The 23,282-nt window shown below is 38.7% G+C and overlaps 1 protein-coding gene across 5 annotated transcripts in view; it reads left to right on the plus strand.

The window, feature by feature from the left end:
• Nucleotides 1-1,876: 1,876 nt before the first annotated feature.
• ERCC6L2 (ERCC excision repair 6 like 2) overlaps nt 1,877-23,282 on the plus strand; it is a 69,938-nt gene continuing 48,532 nt past the window's right edge. For 2 of the 5 annotated variants that reach the window (XM_014269048.3, XM_014269049.3), the window contains exons 1-9: nt 1,877-2,189; nt 4,693-5,117; nt 9,357-9,476; nt 10,949-11,142; nt 13,733-13,894; nt 15,039-15,246; nt 16,666-16,806; nt 18,278-18,391; nt 19,850-19,969. In XM_014269048.3, coding sequence (XP_014124523.1) covers nt 2,168-2,189; nt 4,693-5,117; nt 9,357-9,476; nt 10,949-11,142; nt 13,733-13,894; nt 15,039-15,246; nt 16,666-16,806; nt 18,278-18,391; nt 19,850-19,969 — 1,506 coding nt within the window. In that variant the 5' untranslated portion in view covers nt 1,877-2,167. The remainder of the gene's footprint in view (nt 2,190-4,692; nt 5,118-9,356; nt 9,477-10,948; nt 11,143-13,732; nt 13,895-15,038; nt 15,247-16,665; nt 16,807-18,277; nt 18,392-19,849; nt 19,970-23,282) is intronic. The other 3 variants (XM_074532217.1, XM_026795181.2, XM_074532216.1) reach the window with 2 other exon arrangements.

The raw sequence follows: 23,282 nt of genomic DNA on the forward strand, positions 1-23,282 counted from the left end.
TGTACCTGAAGTCTTGTACAGTTTACACATGTTTCTTCACTGAGAATTTTAAAATCTGGCATGCCACTCCTTTCAGTTTTGGGATATTTTTGTGGTTGGCATAGCTCCCTTTATCTTCCTTTGGAATGAATGCATGACTACACACTTTTTAAAAATAATGTAGCATTGGTACTATATTATTCTCTATTGCTGAGCAGCCTCCTGTAATTTATGGGGTGCTCAATGCTCACGTAGTTCATACTGGAACTTTCTAACATAGCACTAACATAGTGCTTTCATGCTTGCTATTTTCCTATTAGTCTAGTTTAAGTGGCTGAGCAACAATCACCCATCTTTCATTAACCTCTTTTGGAACAAAATTCTGGCTAATAGCAGACAAAGAAGCAAATTAATGGTGCCCTAGGCTGCACAAGTCTATATTACTCCTAGAGCAAACAAGGCAAGGCAGCCTTTTGCATGTTTGCTGCAAGCAGAAACAGCATGGAGACCTGTATCTCCTGCCTTGTCCTGCTTCTGAAAATACTGTAGGATGCAGAATTTTGATTAGGTAGTCTAATTATCCATCTTAATTGTACAAAATTTTGTGGATGTGCTGAAAGAATATAAGTGTTTTACTGCTGATGTTCAATCCCTTCTAAAAATTCACCAAAATTATATAAACTAAAAGATAATTAAAAGGAATGGAGAAATCATCCAAAATACCTTGTCTTCTGCATTAAAAATCAAAGCTGATTTAAGAACAGATCTTACATGCTCCTTACACATAAGCATTTAACTTTCAGAAGTGAAATTAGTGTAGCACAATTAAATGCATGTGGAGGCATTTTGTCAAAATAATAGCAAGGATCTGGGAAGCCATACTGTTCATGTAATACTCCATTGCTCTTGAGATATGAGTCAATCTGAATAGATTTCTTGGTGGGACCCATTTTTTTTCCAGAAAGAACCGGGTAATTGCTACTCACTGCCTTCACAATCTGCAAAATCTAACTGTGTCCAGTTCAGCTCCCCTGAAAGCAGAGCGGTTTTCACGGATGGAGGTGGAATGGCTGTAAACAAGCGGGTCTTTCTTGATTTTGATTCTTCTCAAATATCAGATCCTTGGCTCTCAGCACTCATCATCTCCACTCAGCTGGCTGCTCTGCACTGTGCCAGCTCTGCCTTCCATTGCATCAACTCCTTGTCCTGCTTCCTCACCTCTCCAATTTTTAATTTTTTTTTTTGCAGAGAATAACTTTAGATCTCTTTACCCCTGCTGCCCATAATCACAGAATGGTTAAACTTAGATGGGACCACAGGGGATCATCTAGTCTAACTTCCCTGTTCAAGCAGGGTTATGCTTGAGCGTATTCCACAGGATTGTGTCCAGTCAGTTCTTGAATATCTCCAGTGAAGGAGACCACACAACTTTTCTGGACAACCTGTTCCAGTCCATGGTCACCTGCTCACAGTAAAGAAGTTCTTCCTCATGTTAAGATGAAACTTCTGTGCATCAGTTTGTGCCCGTTTCCTCTTGTCCTATTGCTAGGTACCACTGAGAAGAACCCGGTTCCACCCTCTGACACCTTCCCTTCAGGTATTTATACACATTGGTATGGTACCCTCAGCCATCTCTTCTCAACATTGAACAGGCCCAGCTCCCTCAGCCTGTCCTCACAAAAGAAATCCTCCCAAACCCCCTAATCAGCTTCCTAGCCCTGTGCTGGATCCACTCCAAGAGCTCCAAGCCTCCCCTCTCCCGACGAGGACAGAACTGGACACAACTCCACGGGGCAGCGCGAGCCCAGGCACCGCCCCGCCGAAACATCTCGCGATATTTCCCGCCGGCGCCCCTGAGCACCGAGCGCCATGGTAACGCACTTCTCGCGATACCCGCGCGGCGCTGCCGGCGCCAGGCGGGCCGGGGCGGGGCGGAGCGGTGCGCGGCCGACGTGCGGCTCCGGCCGCGGGCTCGGCTCTGCGCGGCTGCGGCGCTCGGGGCCGGCCGCGGGGCGGGCAGCGGGGACAGCCACGGCGCCTGAGGCGCCCCGGCCGCTCCCTCGGCGCCTGCACCGCCGTGACCCCCCCGGCGGAGGGGCGACGGTGGGTCCTCACCGCGCCCGTGCCCCTCCGCCCCCGGTGCCTCCGCCCGCGGCCCCCGTCAGGCTTTGCACGGCCAAAAGTTAAAATGTGTGGTGATGGTGTCCCAGGTAAGCGTCTTCCATGTGTCTTGCTCTACAGTATCTTCGAATTCTGTTTTTACAGTCATTTATTAGAGTGTAAAAACAAAAAAAAATTAAACGAAAGGAAAACGAAACCTTGCATTTTAAATTAAGTTGTTAGCCCTCACTAGTTGGAAGGCATTCGACATAGTTTCATAGAGGAGTAGTGGTTGAAAGGAACTAGTGTGTGACAGGAGGCCTGTACCACCATGATTTAGTACAGTCAAAGTTGACAGTGGCACATTTTTTCCACCTGTAGTAAAAGGCGCAAGTACAGGTAAGCATCTGAAATACCAGCTTTCATCATTGGTGGCAAATGTATTGTACCCATGCTAGGAAGCCGTGTGAGATAATTGTCTTTATTTTTAAAAACTGATCCACATAAATTATGGTTCTAATTCAGAAGCCAAGGACTTGGTGAATCAGGCTAGTTAAACTAAGCAGTTCATGCTTTGACTTTAACAGCATTATTTTCTGGCCTTTTGCAGCAATGGTGTTCTTAATACCATTTCATGTCTCAGCCTTTTTCTCATTCTGTTCCCTGCTTCTCACTAAGTTTGGAGTTTAGTAACACTAGTACTATTGCCCAGTGTAATTTATTCCACTTTGCACTTGAACTGTAGTTGTGAGGATCCATATGCAACTCCTTAGCCTCAAATAAAAGCTTTGTTAAAAACAAAAACTCTGTCGTCTTAAATAATGGCTTTAACTTGAGAGTTTCTGAACGTGTTGCATGTCCCTTCACTGCTGTAAAAAAAAGGAACTACAGAAGTGCTCTGTAGCACTTTGATTTGCATATATAGCAGTGTGCTGAACATAGCTGGTTTCAGTTTTTCAGTTTTGGTTCCTGTTCTCATGAAATTGCAGAAAGAATTAGATGCTACTGGAAGAAGTTAATGTACACATCTTTTTTACATTGAGATGAGAGATGTGTACAAATACCATGAACTTTAAGGATTAATTATGTATGATTTGTTGAATACACAGCCTGTACTTCACCCTTTGCCTCAGAAAGTTACATTTGAGCTTCAAGTCTTTGAGAAGATCTGAGGGAATGGCTGAGGGTCTTGGAGCAGCTTATGTAGCAGGTCACAAGGTGTGGGGCTGAACTCCAAAAAGGGTTGATGAGGCCATTATTAAAGAGATCTGCAAAATAGTTAATTGAAGGGAGAGACTTTGGTTTATGATCTTGTTAGTGTAAAAACTGGTGGGCCATCAATTTAGGTCTTTGGATCGAAGTTCATATCAGGAAAAAGTGTGACGTATCCAGAGCAGACCCACAATATTTTTAGTCAGAAGTCACCAAATTCTAGGAATCTGCATGTGTTGAAAGGGGAGTGGAGCTACTTGAAAGAGTGAGTCTGCTGGTATTTGCTAACCAGATGAACTACCTGTGGCCCATGAAATCTCTGTAACTAAAATAATATTTTAGAGGCCAAAGAATTTTGGAATAAGGGTGTTCTGTAGGCTTGTACTATTTTTATTGTTACCTGCATATCAGCTTAGGGCTAATGCTGGCTGCAGAATAGTGGGCTTGGCTATATGGAAGCTTTTGTTTTCTCTAAGTGTATGTAATTAAATGAATTTAGTAAATGACTAATGGTTATCATTGATTTAACTAATACATTGTGAACATTATCCTGTAAGTGTATGCTTCTAGGTGCTCAGAACTTGGTGAGTCTTCTTGCAGTTTTTACACAGAGACATTAAAATAGTCTAAGGTGGAGTTTCTTGCCTTCAGAACTTTTTTCCTTACCTGTGAAAAATGTCTGGGTTGATGTGTCCAGGGATATATACCACCACTGGTCATAGAATGATGAATACTTACTCTGGTGGAAGATTCTCCCTGGCTCACTCCTTCCTATAAATAAGGTGCATCTCATGGTAATTGATAATTACTTTCTTGTAAGTATCAAAACTCACTCCAGCAAATAGATAAGAAACCATAAAGGTTCTGAAATGAATCAAATCATCCCTTTGTTTTAGTATGACTGAGCAGGGGAAGATTAGAAATTGTTTCTGCAAACTCAAAAGAACATCCCTTTTTCTATCAGTTGAGATTTGGAAAACTTTGTGTGGAGCCATTATTTGTGAGATCTTTTTACTGTGAAGAGTGAAGATCTTGTTTTTCTTAGTAGAGGTATCTTGTATTATTTTTCATTGCCAGTGCGATGTGAGGTCTTTCCACTTTGTGTGTTTGCCTGTGTGAAGCCACGGTGTTAACTTAATGCATCGCAACCTGGATTTTGCTTTTTTTTCTGTACACATTCTGTTATTTCTAAAATAGCGGTGTTAGAGCAAACTGTAATTTTATGTCTAGCTGTAAAAAGTAATTGCTCTTTTGATTCTAGTGCTACCTTCAATAAAGTGCTTGTAGAGAGTTGTATGAATTTTGTAAACTAAATTGATATCCATTGTTTTAATAGTGAAGAAATTAAATACTTTGTACATCAGGCCAGTTTGTCACTATGTGTGTTTGGTTTTTTTATAGATCATTGGCGTATTGGGGAGAAATGCCTTGCCCCTTGTTTTGAAAATGGAAAACTTCATGAAGGAACAATAACTTCTCTTGAAAAGGACAAGAATGGAAAATCATTTGCTGTTGTATCATTCTTGGAGTCTGAAGAAAGGAAAATACTAATAACAAAACTTTGTAAAGTCAAAGACAGTAGAGGACCCTGGAAAAGCTTAATATTTGATGAAGGTGATCTGGAAAAGCCATATTTTCCTGACCAAAATCTTCCATCTCCTGGAGTTGCTTTTAAATTATCTGACAATGGCGATTTTATCCCGTATACAATTAACAGATACCTGCGTGATTATCAAAGGGAAGGAGCCCAGTTTCTGTATAGACACTATGCTAATAAAAGAGGGTGTATTCTTGGAGATGATATGGGCCTTGGAAAGACAATACAGGTATTCTTTTTGTTTGTTACTGAGGGAGGAGGTAGTATCTTCTGGGATCTGTAAATCTTTTTTTAAAAAGCATTGTTTTTATGAAATTTAAACCTCCCTCTGCTGTTGCTGAGATGGATGAGGCAGGACATGATGACCAGGACAGTGCTCAGAGCCAGGAGTGCATTGCTGATTTAAGACTCACTCCTCACAGGCCATAAAACTGGGATGTGACTCCTTTTAGTATAAGCACGAGTAATTATGGTAGTTAAAATGTTAGTGTGTTGAATTTACTTTGAGGATTGCTACCTGCCTGTCATGAAAGCAATTTGCACTGGAGTACACTAAAAGAACTTGAGACCCTTATGTGACTCTTGCTTTTAAAACACCTTTTTCCTTTTTTCCTGGAAACAAACAGTTTCACTGTTCTGGGAATGCAAAAGAACTGACACTTTCATTCCCATCTCTGGAAATAGTGCTTTGGTATTCCGTGCTGCTTCCATCACTTTTTTAATAATGTGGCTTGATTGATTAGAGGATAAAGTGTAGCTGGATTTTTTTCATTGTGCTTTGAATCTGGAATTTGCATCCAACCTAAATTACTTATTTTTTAGTTACTTGCTCTTTACTTGCTCTTTACTTGCTCTTCACTTGCTCTTCACTTGCTCTTCACTTGCTCTTCACTTGCTCTTCACTTGCTTTGCTATAATTAAGGTGATTTTATGTGTGGAAATTCTCTACAGTCTGTCTGATTTAAAGTGAGTGGTTTGAGTTCTGTGGGAGATACTTTTTGTCCCACTCTATTTTGTGCTGCTCCATGTGTCCAGTGCAAGCTCATTTCTTCACTCACAGGTATTGGTTGTGGTACCTATTGTCTTTCCATTTAGGAGAATGTTGATAGATGTCTTTCAGCACAGCAAAAGTGTTGTCCTGTAGCAAACTTAACAAGAGGAGTGGGTAAACTAAACTGTCAAAACTCTGCATAGAGCATTTAGAGGTGTATCATGGATTTGTATAAAGATTTGTATCATCTGTTAGCTGATGCTTCATTTTAAGAAGGGCCGTGTTTCTTGTCCGTGGTAGTTGAAGAGCTCAGTAGTTACAGAAGACTGTTCCTGCTCAGAGCTGCAAATAATCTGATTTCATATAGTAAGACATGTCTATATATTTATCTGTCTATATGTATATGTGAAAGATAATAGTAAGCTTTGGGGGCAAAAACTAAATTTATTTGTCGTGATTGCATCTTCCATTTTTGAATCTCAGAGCTGATTCTCTAGGCACATTTATCACAATTCCACATAGGAACACAGTGACAGTGTGTTCCTGTGTGGAATTCACATCTGATGGCTATTTCTTTTAATCTGTGTCAAGTTTTCAGAAGAAAGGTAGAGATTTCAAAGAATATTTTATGTGAAGAGTATCATGTGGGAAGAATAACAAGAAAGGATTCTTTAGGTACAGAGGTCAGAAAAGAAAGGTTGAGGAGACTGATCTGAGGCAGTGGCAAACTTGTGCCTGACCTTACATGGTGAAGTTATGATAATGGTCAATGTGGGAAGATGGACAGATGTCTCTGATTCTTTGATACGGTTGCACATGACATCCTTAACTCCAAACTGGAGATCGGTGGATTTGATGGATGGACAGTTCAGTGGATAAAGAGCTGGCTGGCTGTAGCCAGGGAGCTGTGGTCAATGCCTCTGTGTTGAGGTGGAGGCTGGTGATGAGTGGTGTCCTCAGGCTCTGTTTTGAGAACACTGCTCTGCAATGTTTACCTCAATGACACAGACAGTGGGATCGAGTGCAATCTCAGCAAGTTTGCAAATGACACAAATCTGAGCAGTGCAGTTGGCACAACAGAAGGATGGGATGCCATCCAAAGGGACCTGGAGAAACTTGAGAATTGGGCCCATGAGAACCTTATGAAGTTCAGTAAGTCCAACTGCAAGGTGCTGCACCTGGGCTAGGACACTCCCAGACATGAACACAAACTGGGAGTTGTAGAGAGCAGCCCTGAGAAGGGGAACTGGGGGATTCTTGTGGGTGGAGAGCTGGATACGAGCCAGCAATGTGTGCTTGCAGCCTAGGGATGCATCCAAAGCAGCATGTCCAGGAGGTCAAGAGAAGTGGTTCTTCCCCTCTGCTCTGCCCTGCTGAGACCCCACCTGGAGCACTGCATCCAGCTCTGGGGTCCCCAGCACAGGAGGGATGTGAGCCTGTTAGAGTAGCTCCAGAGGAAGCCACGAGGCATTCTGAGGGATTGAGCACCTCTCCTATGAAGAGAGGTGGAGAGATTTGGGGCAGTTCTGCCTGGAGAAGAGAAGGTTCTTGGAGGACCTCATTGTGGCCTTCCAGTAACCTTTGTGTTCAGGTTGGATGGGGGCCTGAGCAATCTAGTCTAGTGAATGGCATCCTTGCCCATGGCAGGGATTGGAACTAAGTGATCTTGAAAGTTCCTTCCAACCCTTACCATTTTATGATTCTGTGATCTTGTGTATTTTTTATTAAACACAGTGTTTGTGTTCAATGTGTTCAAATTTCAGCATGGGAAAGTCAGTTCAGTGGATATGAAGTAAAATGGTAGAATTCGCTTGTTTAAAAAAAGTTTGTACATATGAAAAAATAAATTTAAACTTCATTGAATAACTGGTACAGTCTTCGAAAAAAGTTGTCTTATGATTGTCAGTTGGCAGAAACTTAGTGTTTCTGAATTATAGGATGGTTCACGAGATAAACTTTTCTATTTTTTTGAATTTTAATGTTGTTTGTATTTCTGAACTGATTTTTGCTTTAAATGTCCTGGCTATATGGTTCATACCTATCAAGCTGAAGTTTAGGTGAAGGCCTAAACTTCACCTAACAATAGAATAATGTTGTTTCTTAGTGATTACAGTAAACTAGGCATTTAGATTGCTTTATCTAGAAGAGCCAAAGATTTTTGATAATGAGTTGCTATTTCACTGCCTTTGTTACTCTTAGAAATATGTGGGGTAAATTCTACCAAGAATGGAGAATGTAGAAAAGATGGAGATTTATTGTTCAGTTGAATTTGATTCTAATTCTCAAAGGATTTAAAAATAAAACCCATTAGCTAAACAACATGTGCAAACTGGCAGATCATCTCAACCTCAGTTTGTGAGATATTATTTATAAAAATGCTTGTATTACTTTTATTCTACGTAGCTTTCTTTTACTCTGTGGCCATACCTAGGATGGATTTTTTCTCTCTTCTGTCCATCCAACTACTCTTTTCAGAGAGGTGTTTTTTCTGCACTCTGCTCTCCTGACTAGCTCTTTTCTCCCCATCATTAGAGGGAGAAAGTTCTTTTTTTGGACATCAACAGTTGGTAGCTTTACCTCTAGCCTGCTATGAGCAGCTGTGTAGCAGCTGCAAAAAGGAAGTGGCTGGAGCTGGCTGCTCTGAATAAAAGGGGCCTGTTGAGATTTCAAAAGAAGGGCACCTCTCTGATGATGCACCTGGTCCTTGCTGCTACTTAGTCCATGGATACTGTTTATCCCAAGTGAATTTTTAATTTGCATTTTCTGGCCAGATCTTCCTCTACCTTCTTCCTGTTTTGGAACATGATAGGAGTAGTTTGGAATAGCCTGTGCTGGGATGTTTGTCCTTGCTGTGGTATATTGTAATTTATGTGTTCTCATAATCACCTTGACTCGTTTGAAGCAGATTGGAGAATATGACACAAAAGGAGGAAAATGGTTTTGATGTCAAGAACAGGAATTTGAAAGAGTGGAACATACAAAAAAAGGTGTATTAGTAAAAAACAAACCTGTAGGATAAGCCTCTTCTTCCTTTTGCAGAAATAAAGTTGAGAGGATAGTTAGAGGATATCTGTTCCTTCTGTTTTCTGATCTGAAATTCAAGTACCCTGAAAAGGAGGAGAATTGCAAGACAAACCTCATCTCTGTTTTTTCCTGGCTCATTCATACTCTGTCTCTTGTGTATTTTTGTGACATTTCCACTTAAAGAATAAAAGACTGAGATAGAGCAATTAATTGCTCCTATCATTAGTTCAAGGAGTTCTTGGGAATCCAGAGGAGGGAGGGGTCCCATTTTAAAACCAGATTTATTTATAGCCAACAAACACCCCCTGCTGCACCCCCCAGAAAAAAATCTTCGCCCCCGCTAAACCACCTTCCAGAGTCCCGTCCAGGATTTTATCCTAAATGTTTATTTTTTGTGGAATTCATTCAATTTCTTATTATACATTGTTACTGAGAATTGTTTTCTTTCTCAAGGTCATTTCATTTTTGGCTGCAGTATTGCACAAAAAGGGAACACATGAGGATATTGAAAATAATATGCCGGAGTTTTTGCTGCGGACAATGAAAAAGGGCTCAGATTGTAACCCCAAGAAGGTACAACTTTTAGAGATACTAACTTAAGGATTTTGATGAAAGGCAATACTTGGATTTGTTTGGTTTTTTTGTTTGTTTGTTTGGTCTAGGAGTTTATGTACATTAATTTTTAAAATTCAGCTGCTGAAGTAGGATTTCATGCCTGTCCTAGTAGTGTTAGAGAAGCCTTCCGTTTTCCAGACTGACATAGTGCCCCTCTCTCTCTCTAGTTGTTATTGTCTAATCTATTACTACTGTTCACCTGCACGAATGGAAAACATTTGGAGGTGTCTGGGCTAGATTTGTGGCTAGAGTACATTGAAAAACCCAGTGAGTAGAAAATTAGTGTTTTGTGATGATATTTTTAAAGTTAAAAAAAGTGTGTCTAAATAACAGAGTCAAACAACAAAATTGTAATTTGTAAAATTACAACAAAAGTGTAATGCTTATAGCCTTGTGATGTCTTGTGTTTTCTTGATTGGCTGTCATAATGTTGGAAGTAAGTCTGGCTGATAATCTAGGTAATGAAATACAGTGACAGCAAATAAAAGATACATGTAAAAGTTCTATGTGAATAAAACACATCTGAAGATCATTTTAATTTTACCCATTACTGAAACCATGTGATTTCTATTTTCCATTGTTATTTTGCTGTTAGAGAATTTGACTGGCATAATGGGTTTTGTGACTAGCTCTGTGAGTAATGGATACATTTCCTCAGGAAATACAGGCTGAGAGGAAGGGGTAAAGGGATAGCACTTCATGTGCAAAGAAGTAGGAATGATTCTGGCTCTTGATTGTATGTGAGGAAAGAATGTCACTTTGAGGACATTTAATGTTGAATGAGGTCATAGAGAGGTTGTAGACCCCATCCATCCTTATGGGATTTTGAAGACCTCAGTTGGCTAAGCTTGGGTTTGAAGTCAGTGTTGCCACTGCTTTGACTATAAAGTTGGACTGAAAATGTCCCAAGGTCACTTCTTACCTCTTTGATTTTATTATCCTGTGATACTAAGTGAATTGTATGAGCTGTCCTAATTTTTTTAGCTCTTTTCAGCACTATCTGTTTTCAAGTCACATGATGACTAGACTTAAGGATTTGTGGAAGCTCCTTACCCTCTTCATCCTTTTATTTTCTCCATTTGTAAAACATTTTACAAATATATATATACACAGATGCTATGATGACACAAAATGATAGTGTCTCATATCTTACTGCATTTGTTAAACGTATAATTTGTGTTTTTTAGTATTTAATTTTAGTCTGACAGTATTTCAGTATTTTTATGATGCATTGTATACTTACTCAGTGTAAACTGATTACTTTTGAATTTATGTTAACTTTAGATATTTTCCTTACATCCTTTGAAATGGCAGAATTAAACAGTCAGACTGCTCGAAGCAGTAAAATAGTTAAGGTCTTGACTTCCATTATTGAGAAATTGCGATGTTGTATTTTTTCTGGTGATACTCTAATATATATTTGTTTTCAGACTTTCCTCATAGTGGCCCCTCTTTCAGTGCTGTACAACTGGAAGGATGAGTTAGACACATGGGGATACTTTAAAGTCTCTGTCTTACATGGCAGTAAAAAAGATGATGACCTGAGTCGCATCAAGCGAGGGAAATTTGAAGTTGCTCTTACAACATATGAGATACTTCGCCTATATTTGGATGAATTTAACAGGTAATAGTTTTAATATGTTTTTGTACACACTGAATTTTAACTGTCTAATCGTGCATTGTTCTTTTCAAGGACTTTTTTTCGTACAACATACTTGCTGTTAAATCCATTTACTCACTGTGCGGCAGAGAAGAATCCCTGTACTACTGAATTTATCCTGTACTTCTGAGTTTAACCTGTAGAGTTCTGGTGGGTTGACCTTGACTGGACAGCAGGTGCTCACCAAGCCGCTCTATCAGTCTCTTCCCAGCTGGACAGGGAAGAGAAATTAAGATAAAAACCAGCTCTTCAGTTGAGATAAGGCGGTTTACTAAAGCAAAAGTTTACGCATGCACAAACAAAGAGGGGAAGAAAGGTTTTTTTCTGTTTCCCGTGAGCTAGCAGTGTTGAGCCACTTCCTGGGAAATGATGCTTCTGCACATGTAGCAGTTGCCCTGAAAAGTAAACATCATAAATAACAAATGCCCCATTCCTCCTCCCTTTCTAGCTTTTGTATCTGAGCTGATGCCATATGGGATGAGTTGTCCCTTTGGTCAGTTTGGGTCAGTGGGCCAAGTTTTGTCCCCTCCCCGGATCTTACCCATTCCCAGTCTGCTGATATGGGGGGATTATTGAGAGACAGCGCTGATGCTGTGCCAGCACTGCTCAGCAGCAGCCAAAGCACTGGTGTGTTAACAACACCTTTCCAGCTACCCACAGACCAGAGAGAGCTGCTGTGGGAAAATCAACTCCATCTCAGACAGACTCAATGCAACTGTCCTTGTAATGGGACACTTGTAGCAGTAAGTGTTTGAATGAAACCAGTCTTTACTGGTAACACACTTACGAAATGTTCTCTGAAAGATGCTGGACTTGCCTGCCTGGCAAGTCTTGCCTGATGACTGCTAAAAGATACTTAGAAAGTATTTCTGTCTGTCACTATAAGGAGAGCAATCACCTGGAATTTTTAGCAAATGCTCAAAAAGGTATTTTCCTTGTTATTTGCTGTTTTCACCAGCTTGATGAGATTATTGAACCCTAAAAGCTTTGAGATTTAAACCCACACATTTCTTATCCAATCCTAAATGTCCTTTTCCCCTATGTCATCTTGAAAGTAGGGTATGAATTGTGTCAGTGGCTGGTGGTAGCACCTTGCCCTCAGCAGCTGATATAAGTGGATCTGCAGATCTTGGCATTTCAGGTGTTGGGAAAGGTCCAGGCCCCAGAGGGTACCTTAGTTGTCTGGAGATCCATCATCAAAACAATCAGACCTTCATTTCTGTGCTCAGGTCTGAAGTACAGAGAATAGAGAAGTACAGATAGAAGAATAAAGTTGTTTTGTCATCAACAATTTGTGTTCTTTCTGAAGAACTCTTCATGCTTGATCATGGAATGGACTGTGATCAGGAAATAGGTGCATGTGTGGAGAAGATATAATGTGTGACTGCAAATACGTTTCTTCAACATGCAGATTATCAAACTGTTTCTGCGCAGGATGTGACTGGATGGGCCTGTGATCTCGACACCAGGAGAAGCTTTGTGTCTTGCTTCAATACAGTGATGGATTGGCCTCAAAAGCTGCTCTTAAGTAATTAGCTGTCAGGAATAAGGATATATATGCTCAGTTATGCATGTAAATCAGTATGAGAGATTTAAGTGGAAGGAGCTAGGATATGAAGCTCTGTTAGGCTTTTCAGAAACTCCAATTTTTAGCATATTTTGGGAATGTAGGAACTTGAACATGAATGAATGTATTTAGTGATTAGCAAAAATGCCACAAGATCAGCCTTCATTAGTGAGCTAAATGCAGCTTGCTCAGGAGATGTTTTCTACTAAACATCTCTAAACATGTCTGCTTCAGCTTTTTACAGCATATCAATCTGGATATGGTTGTGTTCTGAAATATTCATATATATAAATTTAATTAATAAAGTTAGTAAATCTCTTCCTAAGGACTTGAAGTCTTTCTTTATTATTATCTCAGTATACAGGTCATTCTACCCCTAAGTTTTATTCTTGAATTGGCTGCAAAATATCTTTTGGTTACTGCTTATAGCTAAGTTCCTTGTCATCACAATCCCAAAATATTAAAATTCCTCTGCTATATTGGCATTGTATATGTTTTCTTGAGTGATACTTTACTGTAGGAAACCATGCAGATTGAAATGTTTTCAGTTCACTGGTATTTGCTTTGGATAATTTTTGCTGGTAAAATGAAGTATACCTATGTTAAGTATATTTCAGTAGTTTACCTACAGAGACTTACTTATTTTTTGTAAATCCTAATTATGAGTGGAGTTAATTTTAGTGAGATATACTGGATTATTGGTCCACAGATTGAAAGCTTCTTTGTTCACAGAAAGCATTTGATACAGGAAACAGGAGGTTATTTATTTGATGATGTAGTTTAGCCATTATGTTCAACTATGTTAATTTAATTTACTAAACAAACAATATAAGGAAATGGAGTGATATTATGTAGCAAAACAGAGAAATCAAAAAGTAATAATGTGTTATAATCACAGCTGTTTGTGTGGCTGGCTTCACTTTTTGTATGTATGTGGAATGATGGGACAAGTAGTGTCAATTAATGAAATCTTTTTTTGATCTGCAGTATAGAGTGGTCTGCTGTGATAGTGGACGAAGCACACAGAATCAAGAATCCAAAGGCTCAAATAACTCAAACCATGAAGTCATTAAAATGCCATGTTCGCATAGGTCTTACTGGAACCATTCTTCAAAACAATATGAAGGAACTTTGGTGTGTTATGGACTGGTAAATATTTTCTTTTAGGTTTAAACATCTCTGTGTGTTGGCTGTGCAGTGGGGCTGGGGCAGGACTGGATGGTATGGACCCATCTGTGTTATGAAAAAACAACAACAAAATACAGCCCTCAACCTCAAAACACCTGCTTTTTTTTGAGAATATGACTTACTGGGGACGTAAGCTCCTGGTATATAACAGTTGTTTCATACATTTGGAGTTCATCCCAGCTGGCTTCTTTGGGGAATTTGGGAAGTAGTTAGAATTATTCTTCCTCCACCTCCCATATTACCCTTTTTTGTTTCTTCCTTTTTTTTTTTTTTTTTTTCCCTAGGGACACTTTTTTTTTCTTCTGTTCTTCGCCCAGTAGGTAGGAAATCATTACACAACCTTGATCAACATAGTGCCTTTGCTCTGTCCAGTATGTGCAGGTCAGTCTGACCTACTTGAAGGATGAAAATAATAATATTTTGCTTTTTTTTTTTTTTTTTCCAAAATGCACGAGTACACATATTTGAAAAGTAACAGTCTTGTCCAGAAAAACTTTTAATGGTCAAGGAGAGGTGCAACTCACCATAGATACAAATTTAAATCTTCTGGGAATGCTTTGCAGAGGAGAAACAAAGCAAATATATTTTAAATATAAGGATATACAGAACAGAAATAGCAGGAAGAATATTCTAAGCTTAGTGAATTGTTCCAATGTGTAATGCTGCCAACAGTTACTAAATTCTTTCTACCATTGGATTTCTCAAGATTTTATTCAGTTAATTGTAATATCTGTATATTCTGATTTCATAAAACCAGCAAATATTGAAAACATTACTGTTTAGCTTCCAGTTTAGGCTCCTCAACACTAGCAGCCTTGTAGTTTAGAGCTTCTATATAATTGTGATTTCTTTTTAAACTTTTTCTTTTCTTGAGATTGGAACCCTTTTCCTGAGGGGCGTGTCTTAGCATTTGAGAATCACAGAAAACAAAGGAAAAGTGGCATGTCTTAAAATAGTATCTGTTTCTATTTGTACTTAAAATTTTTAGTGGTTTCTCTAGTGACTGCTACTTTAAGATAGCTTGCTGTTAGTCAGGAAAAAAAAAAGTTTATGGTATGCTTTAAATCAGTGAATCAATCCCCCATCCCCTTTTGTTTTTTAATAGGGCTGTACCAGGACTTTTAGGTAGCAGAGTGCATTTCAAGAAGAAATTTTCTGATCCAGTGGAGCATGGCCAGAGGCACACTGCAACTAAAAGAGAGCTAGCAACAGGTCGTAAGGCCATGGTGAAGCTAGCAAGAATAATGTCTGGCTGGTTTCTGAGACGTACCAAAGCGCTTATCAGTGATCAGTTGCCAAAAAAGGAAGACAGAGTAAGACTGCCTGCACATTTTGAATACAATGCTAATGAATGTATCTCTTCTTTAGTTTTCTTGTTGTATTTTCTCTCTTGATCATGTCTGTAGTTTATGGTTCTCTCTTCATCTTTTTAACTTGGGAAGACTCCATAGCCTTGGAAAAAGTGCACTTGAAGTAGTGTGCTTTGTTCACATAATTACTATGATTGCACATTGAAATGGAGTTAATCAAGCGTGAAAATGCTCAGCCAGTCTTCTGTCTAGTGATTTACACATCTGTTTTATGTATGTTTTTGTCCTTATCTCTGCAAGCCCAAAGCAATGTATGTAAATGTATGTCTTGAAATTCTATGCAGAACTTCTGAATTTGCATCTTGAAACTTTGTATATGGAACAGTATGCTTTTAACTCCTTCATTTTCAATCCTGAAATAAAAGAAAAATCTCAGACAAAATGATTCTGTGATAGGCCTGTAATCCTGTTCATCTGATGCAATTGTAAATATTACATGAAATGATAATACTTTATTGATATAGATAAGAGTTCTGCTAAATATTTTCTTCTGAGTTGACAAATATGTAAGTTTACATCCGGTTTTATTTTCAAAATTTGGTGGTTTTTCTTCATCCTTAGTTTATAATAATGTCATCTAGGCAGTCTTCTGAAGGAAAGATTAACACAAACATCAGTCAGTCTCCTTTCTGAATCTAGCAGGTTTTATTCTTTTCATTATCTTGTTAATGTGAGTATATGTTCAAGTTACTGCTGTATTATTGTAGCTCAGCATGGTGCTGCTGCTATGTGGATAGCGTAGGTTAAGGAATGATCTTGGGATTTCTGTCTCCTGCTGCTTAAGACTAAAGATGTCATGGAGATGCCACCCATGGTCTTTCAGAAGAGGGATCAGTTTTCGCCATAGCACTTTGTAGATCCATGCCTTCTCATTGTTTATTCTGTTTGTCCCGCTTGTGGCTTTCGGTAGTGCCCTACAACAGCTAATGCCTAAAAAGGGGAAAGAAAGGGCAAATTAAACACCTTGCAAAACAGAGAGAAATCTCTAATTAACATTATGCATTTACTTCTCTCACTGTTCCTTCCTCGTCCTATTCCTTCACAAAAGCCATGTTTAAAGGTTTTGAGCAAAATAACAGCAGGTTCTTGTAGAATGGTATTGATATTCTTTGTAGAATTTTGGGGTGGAATAAAATAAGTGTGCATACATTTTTGCTACAGTTTCATGCTATTTTGATGTAAAGATCCACTTTTTTTTTCATTTGGTGATAGAATAATTTCCTGTCTAACTATTTGAGCAAGTGTAAAATTTATTTTTACTTTATTTTCAGTGATCTGTGATTTGTTTTTTATGATGCAGTGGTTTTTTCCTTTCATTGTATGATGCACATGATATTGTTTCTTGTGTTTCGTCTTTGGCAGATGGTGTTTTGTTCCCTCACTGAATTCCAGAGGGCTGTGTACCAAGCTGTGCTAGAGACAGATGATGTAACCTTGGTGTTAAGAGCAGGAGAGCCCTGTAGCTGCAACAGTGGCTGTAAGAGGAAGAACTGTTGTTACAAAGTAAGAACTTGGCACTGTTTGGATTTTAGCCCATAGTCTTCTGAATTTCTCAAGAGACTCTCTGCTGATGAAGAGCTGATTGAAATACTTGCCTAGTTGTAGCTCATCTGTTTGGGACATCCCAGCTGGAAACATGGGGAGCTGCATCACCAGCATGATAGAGTTAAGCACTCTGAGGTTACTGCAAAGCTGCTTTGCACGCCCTGAGCAGGTGATTGTTCCCTATGCAGTAAATTCTGGATCTTTTGTATCAATAGATGCACCTGTGATTTAGTTGATACTGGCAAGAGCACTGCATTGAGATGTTCAGTATGTGTCAGGTATGTTGCTTCCAGGTGCCTCAGGCAGTTTGTGCAGGACCTGCGAATGGGAGGCACTATGAGCTCAGCAGGCTGCCTGGGTAGTTAGTTGTGTTCTAACTGCAGTCATGCCTTTCTGTGCCATTAAACATTCACTTTCCCTTGCTTCATTAGGGGAGAAATCTTAACAGCGAAGAGCACTAGTCAAATTTCGTCCATGAGTAACAGCTTTGCAGATTTCTTTAAACTTCTCCAGACTTCTTTAAACCTTGATCAGTCTAGCTTTGTATTTGTTTTGCTTACCTCACTTAGTAGGCTCAGATTAAGCACATTTTTTAAACATTTAGAAGCATGTGTCATATGCTTGTTTCTCCCTTTTATCTCTCTGGCCTGCTCTGATTCTTGTGTAGTGTTTTCAGTTTTTTTCCAAATGATGTAGCTTCTTCAGTCTCCTACATCTTTATTTATGAGCAATCCCCTCATCAGTTTTTTTAATATTCCATGGATATTAGCCCTCTTTGAAGGCTTTTGTTTCTAGTGGTGTTTTGTAGAAAAAAAGGAATGCTGGTGGACTTGATTCACAAAAGGGCAGTAGGCAGGCCTGCAGATAGTTGAGTGCTCGTATGGACTGTTTTATTCCAAAGTTAACTGTCAAATTTAGTAACTTGGGAAAGGAAAACAAATATTGATCAAGCCAGCCAGCCATAACTAGGAAGATAGCTGATGCTGTTGCACAGTTGCTGTTGCACTGTAGAATATCTGAAGCTTGAATTTTGATATTTGAGATGCTTGTAAAGCTTTTGCTGGAAAGGAAAATAAAGTTAGCAGCTGAAAGGTAAGAAGTCATTCAGCAGCTGAAAGGTAAGAAGTCATTCAAACTGGTCTTGCTTGATTTAATTAGTTACAAAGTTACCATCTTCTTGTTTACTAAAGAATTCTTGGTTATCTCCGTGGGATGTCTGTAGAAGTTACTAAGATGTTTCTATTAATAGGGTGACAAAGCTGAAGAAAAAACAGAACTTGGTTCATTTTTAGCAGAAATACAGTATTCATCTCTTGGGGATCAGTTATAGTATTGTTAATGCATTAAACCTGGTAAGAATAGCATTTATTTGAGATTATTACTTATTTTCAGTAATATTTGTTTGCATAAACTGTTTTTTTTTTTGTAGGTAAATGCACATGGTGAAACTATTAAGTCATTACGCTTCAGTTACCTAATGATCTTACAGAAGGTTGCAAACCATGCTGCACTGCTGCAGACAGACAGCACTAGCAAACTGCAGGTTAGTTTCAGAAGTATCTAAAAAATGGACTTTTGGAAGATAAATGGGATGAAAACTCTTGAATGAAAATTGCTGCTGGCCTCCTTATAAGCCTTAACTAACTGCAATTAAGATATTTTGTAAGATTATTTTTCCATTTAGTCATACAGAATGCATACCTTATAAACATGTTATACAAAACAACATGTTCATTTAGTTGATTCATATCTGAAAGTAAGGGTTATAAAACATCGAAGAAGTTAGGAGAGAGAGTAATTTTTCATGATTTCTAATAGGGTTTCATAAATGTAACAAAAACATAAATTTTTGTTACATTTATGGAATGCCTGTAAGAGGAATGTCTTTGCGCAAATAAACAAATAATAGATAATTAGAATGGGTTTTTTCTCTAGTATTTTATGTTAAGAGCTGAGTTTGTTTAAATAATGAGAAACATGTTTTAGAAAAAATTGCTCAATGAAAGATCAGTATCAACTTATCTTGTTACTATGGCAAGCAACCAGACCCACAAACAGCAGTTTCAGAAATGCTTGTTTGTGAGCCTTAAGATCCAGGAATGAGGAAAGGGATTTAGGGGCATTACCACTTTTTCTTAGAATCTATCAAGGAAGAGGTATTGGAATGTCCTAGTTAATTTTGTGAGTTTGTTCCATTAAAGCAGTTTTGCTTTTTTATAAATGTTACTTTTAGTGTCCAGCATACTACACACAGCATATAGCCAGGTGTTTTTAGTGGGCTTTTTTGTGTATTGCATATGTAGTTTTTGTTGTAATAACATCTGATATTTAAATAACCTCTGAAATAATGGAATGCAAGTATTTTGTGACTTACAGTCTTCTGCATCATGCATAATTGTTAATTTTACCAACATCTACTAAGAAACTAATACTTAGTAGTTTTTCTTACCACGGATACTGCACTTACCTTGAGTATTGAAGGCCCTTACGTGTATTATTCTTAGATGAGAGATGTAATCTTTTCTTTCTCTCTGTAAAAGTGGACTTAAAGTGTGAGATTGTGTTTAAGTTCAGAGCTAAATTTAGCAAGGGAGCTTTATGTGGCTTTAAAACACCTTAAGTCCATTTCCTGTACAGTTTTTGTTGTGGAACAATATGTAATTTGCCTGAAAGAGTCAAGAGAAATGTTGGTGCAAAACCCTTGGGTAGTGCAAATGTCAAGGCAAGAGGATTTTTGAAACTGACGATTCTGGCCAGGAGAAGACATTCTGAATACAATCTATGATTTCAGATTAGGAATCTCTTTTTTTTTTTTTAATGAAACAAAGCAAAACACACAGGGAATGTTTTATCCAGCAGTTTTGTAGCGAACTAAATAAAAAACTACATCAGTCTGCTTGAGATACTTTGGCAGATCATGTTTCAACCTGTTTAACTCTTTGCATGGCTTAACATAGCTCTGATTTTTAACATCTGTTCAATCTTTCTGCTTTTCTTCCAGGAAGCGCATATCAAACGAGTTTGCAGCCAGGTATTTTCCAGTTTTCCAGATTTTGTGCAGTTAAGCAAAGATGCAGCCTTTGAAACTATTTCAGATCCAAAATATAGTGGAAAAATGAAGGTAAACCCCTTCCTTAGAAGAAAAATAAATTCTATTAATAGTAATAGATTTGGCCTGTATTATATGGATATAAGAAAATATACACCTAATAGTTTTGGGGGTTTTAATTATTCTGTTTATTGTTCATCATACAACAGCAGGAATCTTTGGTCATGGATTAGTATTTATCTGGGTAAAGGCTGGATAAGAATAATCTGTGATGCTAAAATTTTCTGAAGCTTTAGCTTCACGTGTTTGATGGTGGGCATGGAAATGACCCTTGTAGTCAACAGGATTATTGTTGCATGAAACCATGGATTCTGGTGACAGTCAGAAATACTTGGCAAAGAAAAGGAAGCAAAACAAAATCATTATGGGCTTAATGATTTGTGCACAGCTTCAATTTTGTGTGAAGTTCCAATCTCTCCTCTCAAAAAGGAGATAGACTTTGAAAAGGTTCAGAGGACTGTTCAGAGAAGGGCCACAAGCGTGATTAGTAACTGTGTCAGAAACAGCCAAGTTGGCTGGGACCCTCCAGACTGTAAGGAATGTCTTAGGGTAAATGTGAGTGGGACTTACACAATCATGGAATAGCATGGAACTGATGAAAATGTACTAAGCGCTTACTGATTTCTTAAACCCTTTGGACATTAAATGAAAATAATAGTAGTTGTGCTGAAGATGACCAAAATAAATGTGTCTAGTATGAATCTGTGAAACCTCTCATGTCAGAAGCTGTCTTTCTCTGGTTTCAGAGAGGAGCAAAAGATGACATGATGACATATAGTGTTGATTATTATGATGTTGCTTAATGTAGATGAAGAAGATGTCTAGTATAACTAATTAAAAAGAAAACCATACTAGTTTTAGTAGTACTCTGAAGCTGAGAGTGACTGGGAGGGTTAGAAGCTATGCAGAATTTTGGCTCTCTGTAAACCTGAATATTAACATTTTCTTCTTGGGACTGGTGGCAGTGGGAAGATTATGTTGTTGTTGCAGGAATGGCTGTTATCACTTTACTGATTTGTTACCATGTAAGCAACAACTTTCTTTATTGTTAATAATAGATATGTATGAAATGCCTGCATATTAACTTTGTTGTATACACTTGATTATTTTGAGAAGGTGAATTTAGCTGTTAAATTAATACATAGCTTTAAAAACCAAGTCTGTCATCTTCAGGAGCTGAAGAATTACTTATGAAGCAGTTCTGTTACTGATTATTTTACCGTGACATTATTCATGTTCCTATTTTACATTTTTGTTATTCTTTTATTATATTCAATTTTTTTCAATTGCATTCTCCTAGAAAAGCTGGCAGCCATGGCTTCCCTTTGCCAGATTAAAAACTGGATAGCTGAGCCCAGAGAGTGGTGCTGGATGGTGCCACATCCAGCTGACATCCAGTCACCATGGTGTCTCCCAGGGTTCAGTTTTGAGGCCAGTCCTGTTCAACATCTTTACTGATGGTCTGGATGAGGGGATCAAGTGCATTCTCAGTAGGTTTGTAAACTTAAGATAGGTGGGATTGTTGGTCTGCTGGAAGTTAAGAAGGCTCTGCAGAGGGATCAGTGGGCTGAGACCAATGATATAAGGTACAGCAAGACCCAGTGCCAGGTCCTGCATTTGGCCACAACAACACCCTGCAGTACTACAGGCTGGGGCAGAGTGGCTGGAAAGTTGCCAGGTGATAAAGGACATGGAAGTGCTGATCAGCAGTGGCTGGACGTGAGACAGCAATGTGCCCAGACAGCGAGGAAGACCAGTGGCATCTTGGCTTGTATCAAATTTTGTGTCCAGCAGGATCAGGGAAGTGATTCTTCCCCTGTGCTTGGTGTTAGTGAGGCCATACCTTGAGTGCTGTATCCAGTTCTGGGCCCCTCTGGCAAGAAGGACGCTGAGATGCTGCTGGAGCATGTTCAGAGAAGGGCGAAGGAGCTGGTGAAGGGTTTGGAGTGTCGGGTTTATGATGAGCAGCTGAGAAAGCTGGGATTTGTTTAGCCTGCAATAAAGCCTCCCCTGGGCCTCTTCATTACTCTGTACAACTACCTGAAATGATGTTGTGGTAAGATGCGGTTCTGATTCTGGCCGGAGTTTATTTTGTCCAGTGGCTGCCTGAAGTGGTGCAGGTGTGGCTAAAGGATTATTCTGTACAGCCCAGAAAGCCAAAGGTGTCGTGGAATGCATCAAAGGAGGTGTGGCCAGCAGGGCAAGGGAGGTGATTTTCCTCTTCTGCTCCACTCATGCAGTGTACTGTATCCAGCTTTCTCAGCACAAAAAATATATTTTGGAACAAGTCCAGAGGGGCCATGAAGATTATTACATGGGTGGAACACCTCTTCTCTGAGGAAAGGCTGAGGGAATTGAGGTTGCTGAATCTGGAGAAGGCTCTTGAGGGAAATCTAAAGAAATCTGGAGGGGGACTTTTTACAGTGATAGGAAAAGGAATAATGGCTTCAAAATAAAAGAGGGTAAGTTTAGATTGGATTATAGGACGAAAGTGTTCACTGTGAGAGTAGCGAGGCACTGGAGCAGGTTGCCTGTAGAAGCTGGCAGTGTGTATGCCCTGTCCCTGGAAGTGTTCAAGGCCAGTTAGGATGGAACTTTGAATCTAGTAGGTGGCATCCCTACCCCTGGTGGCATGGTTTTAAACAAAATGATCTTTAACCCAAACTGTTGTATGATTCGATAATCTTTGTGCCTGGAAAGAAGATAAAGGGTTATATAGCTATTATTGAAAATAAGCTGGCTTTTGGGTCCATTAATTTTGACTTCATGGTGCCAAAAAATGGTTCATACCTTTTTGGTGTGGTGACTTGCTTCTTTTTTTTTTCCCCTAAATTATAGAATGGAAGCTATTTGTGATGATTTTGCATTTTATACTGTGAAAGCCAAATCATTCAGGAAGTATGTAATTTAGAAAGTTGTTGTAACATAAGAAAATAATCACAGAGGAGTCAACTAGTATTAAAGCTTGGAAATGGCTTTATGAATTTTTTTAAGTGTTTATTTGGAAATAACTGAGAGAAATGATAATAAAATGTTTTTAGTAACCTTGTTGCACTGTAGTAGTTTGCATTTCCTAAATAAATAAATTCATAATTAGTTTCATAAATTATTTCTACAAATTAAGTGACATTCTTTTGTAACTTTCATCTGGTAATGTAGACAGAATAAGCATTACTTTATCTTTTAACTTAAAATTCACTACAGACTGCGCAGAAGTTTTGGTAGAGGTGATTATTCTTTTGTAGATAAGCGTAGTTGCAAAGGAATTGTTTGTGGCATTTTTAAAAAATTTATTCAGCGAAAGGGAAAAGGTTGTGATTTTTTT

The sequence above is a fragment of the Zonotrichia albicollis genome, chromosome Z (assembly GCF_047830755.1).
Source record: "Zonotrichia albicollis isolate bZonAlb1 chromosome Z, bZonAlb1.hap1, whole genome shotgun sequence".
Lineage (NCBI taxonomy): Eukaryota > Metazoa > Chordata > Aves > Passeriformes > Passerellidae > Zonotrichia > Zonotrichia albicollis.